This window comes from Trichechus manatus, unplaced genomic scaffold, assembly GCF_000243295.1.
Source record: "Trichechus manatus latirostris isolate Lorelei unplaced genomic scaffold, TriManLat1.0 scaffold00078, whole genome shotgun sequence".
NCBI lineage: Eukaryota > Metazoa > Chordata > Mammalia > Sirenia > Trichechidae > Trichechus > Trichechus manatus.
In genome coordinates, this window is record NW_004444014.1 from 12353101 (window position 1) to 12364046 (window position 10946).

Here is a 10946-nt window from a genome sequence, read left to right on the forward strand (position 1 = left end):
AGATCAATTTTAAAGTTATCGTATCAAGATAAGTTTTTAAAGGACTTAATAAAGATGAATTGAATATATTGAAAACTGTATACTTTAAACACCTGTACTATTACATTCTGTTAACCTTGATGACAATTGATAATTGTGTCCAGAATTTCTAACATTTTGGGATGCCCAGTTTATAAAAAAAAAAGTCAATTCTAAAACTGTTGCTACAATTTCTATCCTTGAGAAAAGTAAAAGACCACTGGAATTTCAGAGAAACTTGTGTATATAAATCTTGCACTGAGTCATTACAGGAGGACCAAACTGAGCCTGGAAGGACCACTTGTACATACCATTGGATATTGAGCCACTTGGATTTTCTGCATTTCATGAAGTGAATTTATAGCTCAGACCAACCTCCAGTACCTACATGTTACCTCAAGAAAAGACGGTAGGTGAAAACAGCCACCAAAGTAAGTCCATCAGTTGTTAGAACACCATACCGCCTTGAGTTGAACATGAACTTGAACACCTGGGCTAAAGATGTTTTGGACAAGTATAATATAATCACAACTAAAAGATGATTACAAATATCTCAGAACAATTTGCCTAAGTCATTAGTGGCATGTATTCAAAGGATAGCCACCACGGGCTCTTTTTCCTCTAGTGGTTTTACTATCAGATTTGATATTTATATTTTAGATTTGTTGATTGATGATTATAGCACAAACTGGTTAAGCACTTAATATACCATCTACTCTTCTATTTTTCATGTACCATCTCATTGAGTCCTTACCTCTTCATGAGGTAGGTAGTTATTACCCTCATTTTTATACATCCTCGCCAACACTTGCTACTGTATTTTTTCCTTTAGCCACCCTAGTGGGTATGAAGTATTATCTCATTGTGATTTTGATTTCCATTTCCCTAATGACTAATAATATTGGGCATCTTTTCATGTGCTTGTTTGTCATTTACATATCTTCTTTGGAGAACTATCTATTCAGACCCTTTGTCCATTTTTTGTCTTTTCATTATTGAGTTGTAAAAATTTGTTATAATTCTAGGTACAAGTGCCTTTTTAGATGCATGATCTACAAATATTTTCTTTAATTTTGTAGGTTGTCTTCACTTTCTTGACATTCACTGAAACACAAGTTTTAAATTTTGATGTCTGGTTTATCTGTTTTCTTTTGTTGCTTGTGCTTTTGGTGTCATATCTAAGAAATCATTGCCTAATCCAAAGTTACGAAAATTTACTCCTGTTTCCTTCTTAGAGTTTTACACTTTTAGCTCCACACTATAATTCTAATATTCTCTTTAGAGATGTCCAAAGACCCTCTGCCAAACAGACTAGAAACAATCAAGAATTCATGGCGTCTTCATTAGCAACTAAGGTAATGTGATAAACACCCCACCTAGAAGTTCCTATTTTTGCTACACCTTTTATCTGCTTTCTAGTCACTGACCAGAAAGGACCTTACTTCTAAACCTGGTGTGGAGCCAGTGGAATTCAAATTTAAATGTAGTAGCTTAGGAATATTTACAGAACATGTGCTGTGTGCTGGGTAACAGACGAGGTGCTGAGGCTCACAAGTGAGATCACCCAAGCCTGACAGAGCTCACATGTAATTGAGGAGGCAATGAGAAACAGGAAATGACATGGTCACCATACTGTGGGGTTGGGGTGGGGGGCAATCACGAAGATGAGTCCTAAAAGAAAAGCATGTGCAAAGGCCCAACACTAGAGAGAAAATAAGACAGTCTGAGAACAGCAGAGATCACTATGACCTCTGGTGATCAGGGAGAAGGCAAGCAAGCTGAAGAGCAAGAGAATTTGAAAGAAACACGTTTTTGTGAGAAGTTAAACAAAAAGGTAAAGCATCTGTCATGACCTAGACATTGAACAAGATGCTGTGGATACGAAGGTAAGGCCTGGCCCCCGCAGCCTGTGGCTCACAGTCTAAAGACATTCATAATGGTGACCCTCGCCATCCCTCTCTGGTGCTGGCCATCAGTTAGCATAATTTCACTTCACACTAACATAAGACCAGCTGGTTAACCTTGGTCTGCTACAGTTTGCCAAACCAGAAAGAAAGAAAATTTGAAACTTTTAAGAAGCAGAGAGGCTTAGAAACAGATTATAGTTCAACGTATCTAAATCATTTATTTAAAGAGCTTTTTAAAAGATAGGTTGAATACAACCCTAGCTTCTCATTAAAAATAAAAGTGTATCTATGTTCCAAAAAAGATTTAAGATAGCAAAACTGTTACTATGTTGTGGTCGGACATAATTTTTAGACCTAGAAATAAGTCTTCACCAGAGCAAATTAAAATGTCACTTAAGGTGAAATATTACTATAGAAACAAAAGAAAATTGTAAAAAATGAAAATTTCTGTATCTTATTAAATCATATATAATCAAGAATGTCCCAGATATTTACTTTTGTACTAGGAGTAATGTTCAGCTCTTACTGATAGTTATACAGATGATTGTGGGAACATAAGGACACATACACTTAATCCTTTTTCTGAATTAGCAGTAAGGCTATAGATACCCGGAAGAAAGCTTCCCAAGTTCGCAGACCCTCTCAGAAAGGTCTCAATTTCCTTAGAAAGAAAATGACATAAATAATGAAAACTTATTAAGGAAGGGGAATATAAGAATACCACTCTATATCTGTATATATCTTTACTACTTCCGAGGACCTCTCATATATTTTTTTAACACTGACTAGGAGGTAAGCAGGTTTCAGCTGTTCATTCCAATGAGGTATTTTTTCCCCATAAACACTGAAGGACACCAAGAAAAAGTTTGTTCTTGGACCTAAATATTCATGTATTCAAAGAACAAATGAAATTTAAACATATTGTTTTCTGATTATCTTTAGTTTCAGAAATTACACTAGGACATTTCTTATTTTCAAAATCCATTCTTTACAGAGAAGACAAGAAATTTCTGAAGTCCATCTTTGGAGTCGTTTGAGATTCTTGATGACTAAGCAACATTTTTAGTTGAGAGAAATGTTTCTTTGTTTTGCTTATATTCTTTGAGGAAGAGAAAGTGGGTGTTGACTGTCCAGATGCAGGTGTTCTGAAAAGAGACATAAAACCACACTTAGTTATACTGACAAATGAAAATTTAAAGTGTTCTTCCTGCTCAGCCCAGATAAGTGCTACCAGAAGCATTTTCTACCCTTCTGTATTATGGCCACATATGGGCAATGGCTGTACTGGATTTCCCTCAGCAGTCATTCCCATCTTAAGTTCCCTCACTGAATTAGCTATATGCAACATTTAGGAGGTGTACTGGGTGGTTCTAGTACACCTGAAAGAAAAGGCTGGAGGCAGATAAAGTGTCATCATGTCTGAGTTTCATTTACATCTGACATCAAGATTCATGATAATTCTAAGCAAGGATTTTAACGACATACTGTTCTTTCTTCACAGCTCAAGACCAATTCTCAAAAGTGAAGGATCTCAACCTACACATGTAGGTACCATTCCATTGTATCTTCCTCACTAGAATGTAAGCTCCATTAAGGGCAAATGCTTTGTACTACTAATTGTATATTTCAGAGCTTAGAATAGTGCCAGAAAAGCACTCAGTAAACACCGGCTGAATAAATGATGCCCCATCTGGTGTGTATTTGTGCCTCTTTCTTTCTATTTCATCTCTCCAACCGTTTCATCCCTTCTGAACCCTTATCTGGGGTTTGTCAGTCTGACCCCTCTTCCAGTTTCCAATCTGTATGATAAATGTGAAATATCTTTTTAAATTAACTACCTCTTTGAAAGAAAAATAAGGATTATGTCTGATCTTTTTCTTTTAAGTATAAGCTAAATTATCTTTTATCACACTTATCCAATAAAGTAGAAACTTCTATGAATTCTTATACTAAATATCAAAATAATAAAACAGAAAACTGGATTTGAAAATTTAATTCTTTACTCAATTTTATAAACTTCAAGGCTGGTATCAAAAACTCAATTCAATAAGCAGAGACAGTCTAGTCCTTGCTGAGTTTTGTTATTTATGTTCAAGAGACTACCAGACTCAGTTTCTCTTTTGTAACAAAACTTTTCAAAATTCCTTTCAGTTTCTATGGAATTAAATTTAACATTTATCGACTACCATAGTGAGTAAACTATTGAGGATTATTAAAAGTCAAAACATTTTGCCCAGTTGTATAGTTAACAGTTTCATTTGTCAAATCCCTAGTCAATCAGATTTCTGCAGGAATTTCTGGTAGATGAAACAGCAAGAGCAAAGGTTTAGAGCAGAAAAGTATACTGTGAGTGATTCAGTTTTGCTGGCATATAGGACAAATTAAGGCAAAGTAAGACAGGCAGACAGACCAGTGCCAGGTAAGGAGGGCTGAAAAGCCATGCTGGAGCATTTAGTCTATTTGCTATAGAGTGAGGTACCAAAGGCCTCAGACCAGAGTTGTGCTTTAGGAAGATGATCAGATAAGAAGGGCTTGAAACTAGAAGTAGGAAGACCCATTAGGAAATTTTTGTAGTAGACCAGGGAAAAAGGTGAATAAGGACCTGAGCTAGGATAACAGCAATAGGGAGAAAAAGGAGAGAACAGAAGCAAATATTATGTAAGTAAAACAGATAAACTGGCAATCACCTGGATAAGGACCAAGGGATTGGGCCTGAATGTCTAGAAGGGTATGTTCATTCACAGAATAAGGAATTCAGGGTTGGATGGGCAGGTTTGAGTGGGTAGCTGTGAGGACAAGATGAACTAAATTTTGGGCATACAGGGGACTGAGATGATTATATTTAGCACACAGTTGGGAACAGGCCCAGAGGTTTGAAGTAATGAATATACCTGCAAGTCATATACTTTGAGGTAAGAACTGAAGACATGGGAGTTTATGACATTAGAGAAAAGAGGATGGATTAAAAAAGGGGTAGTGGGGGAGGCAAGGCCTGAACTTCATGGTACATTTAAGAGAGTATATTAAATAGAAGAAATACTTAAGAGTTAACATTGGCCATTCAAATAAAATTAATAAGATACCTGAAAATCGAGGCAGGGCTCTTGGCTTTGGAACCAGACATGTCATGATTTAGGTTTGCAGAACTTGGAGTCTTTTTCGCTGGTGTCTTCAGGATGGGTTTAGTCACAGGAGTGCTAGGACTGCTCTTCAATGATGACAGAAAGCTTCTACTTTTACCATGATGTTTAACTGTTCTGTTGCATGTTTTACAAGTAATCAGCTACCATAAAAAGAAAAAATATCAGGCTTATAATTTCTAATTTAATCCAATAAAACATATATTCACTGAATTCTTATATATTTAAGGACTTTACCAGGTACTACCAAAAACCCAAAAAACCAAACCAGTTGCCGTCAAGTCGATTCCGACTAATAGCAACCCTATAGGACACAGCAGAACTACCCCATAGGGTTTCCAAGAAGCGGGTGGTAGATTTGAACTTCCAACCTTTTGGTTTGCAGCTGAGCTCTTAACCACTGCACCACCAGGTTTCCCCAGGTACTACAGGGGTAGCTTGTAATCTAGCAGCAGGGATTAGACAAAACACATTTTTAAAATTATAAAATATTCAATAAAATCATTAATGGCTAAACATTTGTATTTAATTAAATAGCATTTCACATTTCTCAATGTAAAAATGTTTGGGGAAAATGGTGGAAGAAACTGGGATTACACCCTTTAATATCTAGAAGGATGTTCTATGTAATAGTACGGAAAATAATGCATTAGACATTTAGCTTTTTTTTTTTTTTTTTTTGCAATAAAACATGGTAAAATATTAGTGAAAATTTAAGTGACCCCCTTCAAACACAGAATTCTGTAAGTATAGGTCTAATTTATAAAACTAGTAAAAGGAAGTATCACATTCTTACACTTGTTCACTTCTATCATTAGCTCTAGAGGTTAACTTTCTTTTTAAGAGCATTGTTCAGGAAATGGTCCACTTTCTAGCTAAATGCCTTCCTTCTACATACCTGACTCACAACACACAAGATTTAGCCCACGCCTCCACAAATTACAAACTGCTTTAGCTGAGTTCTCTGATATTCATAAAAGGAAACGGCAGATGGAAATCTGCATATATCAAAGGTTTATGTGTAAGTTGCCTTACACTTTTTGGAAAGAGGCTGGATAGAGATGAAAATAAATCAATAAACACACCAGCACCCTTTTAGTTGATCTCTGATTAAAATACATTAGAATGTAAGCCTCATGAGGGCAGGAACTTGGAAGACAGTGAACTCAGCATCTTGCCAGGCAGATCCAGCCAGCAGGCAGCATAGCTGGACTTGAATCCAGGTCTTCTCTCTAACCTAGCTCTCTCCTAGCCCACAACATGTACCTGCTTTGTGTCATTCCCCTCTACCTGCCACTTGTGTTCCTCTTTCTTCCACAGGAGTACCCTAGAGATAAAACTTTCAGGGAGTTTCCCTCATTGGAAGGAAGTAACAGCTTCATCCATCTTGCAGGGATAAAATAAGCCATTAGGATATCATACTTCATATATGCAGTCATAGGTGACAAGTGCAGTTTACGTTCTTATTTTAGCTGCTGCCTATACCAAGGCCAGGGCAGAGCTAGGCAAAGCATGCTTGCTGGATCTTACCAACTGTCCGTAAAAGGCAAACATGAACAAAGCAGTGGCATCTTCCAACAACTGCCAAGACTGGTAAGACAGCATTTATTACCTTCCATTTAAGAACACTTTCCACATGTGGCAGTAATGTTTTTTGAAAAATAGTTCTCCATGGAGTAAGAAAGGTGAACTCTACTCACTTCAGTATTCTCTTCTCCTTTAAAGTCAATTTTATGACAAAAACAAAAATGCACTTCACTTACTTGTGCAATGTTGGTAAACTCTTAAATATGACAGTTTTCAATCCAGGTTATTACTGATTGTAGTTTTGGGCCAGACATAGCTGCCATAATATCCAATGCGCAGCATAGTGCCTGGCAGTAAGCAGACACCTGAATATTTGATGAATGGTTAACATAATAGGATATGCAGGACATAAAATGTATCTGATAGTTGCCTCCATACAGTAAACTATAGGTAATTTATTATTGTAGTTTAAGTGCAAGTTTACATTTCTAGTCTCTTATACAAAAATTTATACATACGTTGTTACGTGACCCTAACTGCTCTCCCTATACTGTGACAGCACACTCCTCCTTTCCATCCCTGATTTTTCCCATGTCCATTCAACCAGCTCCTAACCCTCTCTGCCTTCTCATCTCACCTCCGGACAGAAGCTGCCCGTTTAGTCTCATGTATCTACTTGAGCTAAGAAGCACACTCTTCACAAGTATCATTTTATGTCCCACAGTCCAGTCCAATCTTCGTCTGAAGAGTTGGCCTCGGAAAATGTTTTAGTTCTGGGTTGACAAAGAACCCGGAGGCCATACTTCCCGGGGTTCCTCCAGTCTCAGTCAGACCATTAAGTCTGGTCTTCTTACTAGAATTTGAGTTCTCACCCCACCTTTCTCCTGCTCCATCAGGGACTCTGTTGTGTTCCCTGTCAGGGCGGTCATTGGCGGGAGCTGGGCACCATCTAGTTCTTCTGGTCTCAGGCTGATGAAGTCTGGTTTTTGTGGCCCTTTCTGTCTCTTGGGCTAATACTTTCAACTATAGGTAATTTGATCTTGGTTGTTTTATTCCATTTTATATCCTCAGTGCTTATTGTTGTTTGGCATATGGCAGACCCTCAAATCTTTAGTGAATGAATACAAGATGCAGTCAACATTTGTTGGATATAAATACACAGTCTTACATAGAGGGGGAAATGACTAAAGAAATAACACTGGTACCTACATATACAAGTTACTACTGTTTGAAGAATGGGCCATTACTGAAAAAATAGTGACAGCTGCAATTCAGGTAAAGTCACACTGGTCAACTCAAGAAATTTGTGAAAATAATTTGTTCTCAAATCCGTGACAGTAATTGTGTTTAAAAAATCATGTTCAACATGAGATCTCAGAACAATTTTGAAAGCTCAAGGTGTTTGGTTCTGAGTAATCGTGAAAAACAAAAATAAACTTTGCTCCCAATGAAACAGTAATTGCTAGAAAGATTTTTTTATGTATATATTTTGATAATCCAAATAGACTAATACAAATCTCTGAGTTATAGTCAGGCTGATTCTTAACTAATCTTATTTTAAGTAAAGGAAAATTCTGGTTTATTCACAATACTGGAACCAAAGTCTTACCAATACGCTTTTGGAGTCTTTGTACTTTTTCACAATTTTTGCTTCTTTAAAACTGAGTGTATAATTTTTTGCTTCTCGGTTAAGAAGTTTCTGTATTTTGGGAGTCAGTTTGGGCTTGGGTTTGAGGCGCACTCGAGAGTTATCCAACACCAACAACTGGAAACAGTATGGACATGTTTCTTCAAAAGTGTTCTTAGCATCTAAAATTACACGAATGAAACTCATGATTCAGCAAATTAGAGTATACTATTACTTCAAACTTTACCAACACTGTGTGAAAAATACTGACAATATGAGCAGATACACATTCTCCTTAAGCAAATACAAAATATGAAAATTTATAAAAAGATAAATTGGCAACAATTTATTTTGCAAAATAGCCATTCACTGCTTTCAGCAACATATAGGCAAGTCCCACTCTTTGGTACTGTGTAAAAAATGCTGTTCTGTCTCATCAATTGTACAAACACATTTATCACAAAATAACATTACACAGTTAATAACTGTTTTGAACGATTAGCATAATTTTGTGGTTTGTGGGGTGGGCTCTGCCTGCATGTAGCCCCTGTGAACAAACTTAAAATGTATCTGATTTTATGCAATCAAGAAAGCATTCATTCACCATCTACCATGCTAGCCTGTAGAGATACATATATGGAAGTGAATGAGTTCCTGTCATTAAAGAACTCACATTCTAGGGAGAACCCTAGGCAAATGAAGATAAAACTGGTAAGGGCTAACTAAAACAGAATAAGGTCAAAATGCCCTGGAAACTTAAACGCTGCATGGACTAGCCAGAAACATTTCACAGAGGAGGCTTGACAAATACAAAAAAACAAAAAACAAAACGTTGCCCTCGAGTCGATTCCAACTCATAGTGACCAAACAGGACAGAGTAAAACTGACATAGAGTTTCCAAGGAGCGCCTGGTGGATTCGAACTGCTGACCTTCTGGTTAGCAGCTGTAGCACTTAACCACTACACCACCAGGGTTTCCGCTTGACAGATGAATATAAATTGTGCCTGTATTTGGGGATGGCACTTACTGTTGGTAAAGGCCTTTCAGGTAGAAAGAAGTGCAGTGAAAAAGAGAAAGAGCGTGACTATTTAGGGAAAGGTAAGGGTCTGAAGGCTATGTGGCTGGAAAGGAAGGTGAGTACTCCATCTATTTATTCAATGAACATTTACTGGGCACCTACTATTCAGCACTGTGCTAAGTGCTAGAGGTACAGCATTGCAAAAAACAGCTCAACAGAAGAGCTGAGGACCATGCCCATGCTTGTAACTTCCCTCTGCCAAATGTAAAATTCATTCAGATTTATTGACTCTCATGGTGATCTGCCTCCGTAAAGACTACAGCCAAGATAACCCTATGGGGTAGTTCTACTCTGTCACACGGTGTGGCTCAGTCGGAGCCGACTCCACCAGTACCCAACAATATTATGTGCCAGGAATTGTTCTGGGTGCTGGAGATAAAGTAATGAACAAAGGATAAAAATCCATGGAGACAAGTAATATAACGACATTAAATGTTAAGAGCTGGGATGAAAAAAAAACATTAGACGGGAAAGGGGGATACGAAATGGTGATGGAGCTGCTTTAATTTTGAATAGGATAGCCAGGTTTCATTGGACATTTTCACAGAGGCCAAAAGATAGTGAGGAAGGAATCCAAGCACATAATGTGACAAGAGTCCAGGCAGAAGGAAGGGCAACAGCAAAGGCCCTCAAACAGAAGAGCGAGGAGGCCTAGCGTGGCTGGAATTGATTGAACAAAGAAGGGTGCAGGTCCGAGAGAGCTAACGGGCGCCTATGATGTAGAGCCTCGTAGTGCTTTTAAAGGATTTTCACCTTTACTCAGATTGGAAGCCATGTGAGAGTCTGCAGCAGGGAAGTGACATGATCTAGCTTAGGGACCATTCTGGCTGCTGGGTTGAAAACAAACTTTAGAAGTGCATGGGAGCTGCTGTACTAATCGACGAGACAGGGGATTGGACCAGGTTGATGGCAACGGATGTGGTGCCAAGGGGCTAGCTTTTGGATATATTTTAAGGCCGACTGGATCTGCTGAGAAGCTGCTGGGGGGTATTATGAAGAAAGCATATCAATCAGATTTCTCTTTAAATCATTCTAAGCGCTGAGCAGAATAGAGGGGAACGGGACGGCGGGAGCCTGATCCACAACTGGGGCAGGTGTTCTCCTTACCGTTTGATGAACTGTACGCCCAGCTGGAAGAAAGAAAAAGACTCGTGAGGGGGCAAAGGAACGCCTCTTCGCCGCTTGCCTCCCGCTTCCCGCTTCCCGCTTCCCCTCCCATCCTTCTCTTACAGGAGATAACGGGCTTGGCCCGGGCAGCTAGCTTGTAGTTTCCGAGCCGCAGCCTCAAGGTAGTGCTTTTGCCTCATAGACGCCGATGAGATAACGAGACGCCGGAAGCGGGCTTCTCAGCATGGCCACATTTGACTTCAGACCCAGGCTCCCTTTGGAAACAGCCACCGCCGGCTGAGAGGTTCCGGTTTCTTTCCCGGCCGGCTTTGCGGGCGGGCGTCTCCAACCAGGAGGCGGCCCTCGGCCCCGCCCCTTCGGCCTTGGCCCCGCCCTGTCCCCTTGGACAGTCTGTAGGATTCTGCATCAGAGCTTGTGCTTGGGCAGAGGGAGCTAAACTTGGTAGGAGTAACAAAGTGAGGCGCGGAGTCCTGCCCGCCTCTCTGTCTTCCTACCCTTCTACCCCTGTTGTCATTTCCTC

The 10946-nt window shown here is 39.0% G+C and overlaps 1 protein-coding gene across 1 annotated transcript; it reads right to left on the reverse strand.

Annotated features, from left to right (window-relative positions):
* Nucleotides 1-901: 901 nt before the first annotated feature.
* Nucleotides 902-10685, reverse strand: CUNH18orf21 (chromosome unknown C18orf21 homolog). Its single transcript, XM_012556813.2, has 5 exons — nt 10529-10685; nt 10406-10428; nt 8202-8401; nt 5009-5208; nt 902-3070 (listed from the first exon to the last, which is right to left on the reverse strand). Exons 1-5 carry the CDS (start codon nt 10603-10605, stop codon nt 2914-2916), a joined length of 657 nt encoding a protein of 218 aa, XP_012412267.1. The 5' UTR covers nt 10606-10685; the 3' UTR covers nt 902-2913.
* Nucleotides 10686-10946: the final 261 nt, after the last annotated feature.

Excerpts from the sequence above, each read along its gene's own strand:
- CUNH18orf21 (XM_012556813.2), bottom strand. The coding sequence starts at position 10,605 with ATGAGGCAAAAGCACTACCTTGAGGCTGCGGCTCGGAAACTACAAGCT. Across the intron at positions 10,429-10,528 it reads GGCCAAGCCCGTTATCTCCT|CTGGGCGTACAGTTCATCAA; the intron begins GTAAGAGAAGGA and ends TCTTTCTTCCAG. Across the intron at positions 5,209-8,201 it reads AAGACTCCAAAAGCGTATTG|CTGATTACTTGTAAAACATG; the intron begins GTAAGACTTTGG and ends TTTTTATGGTAG.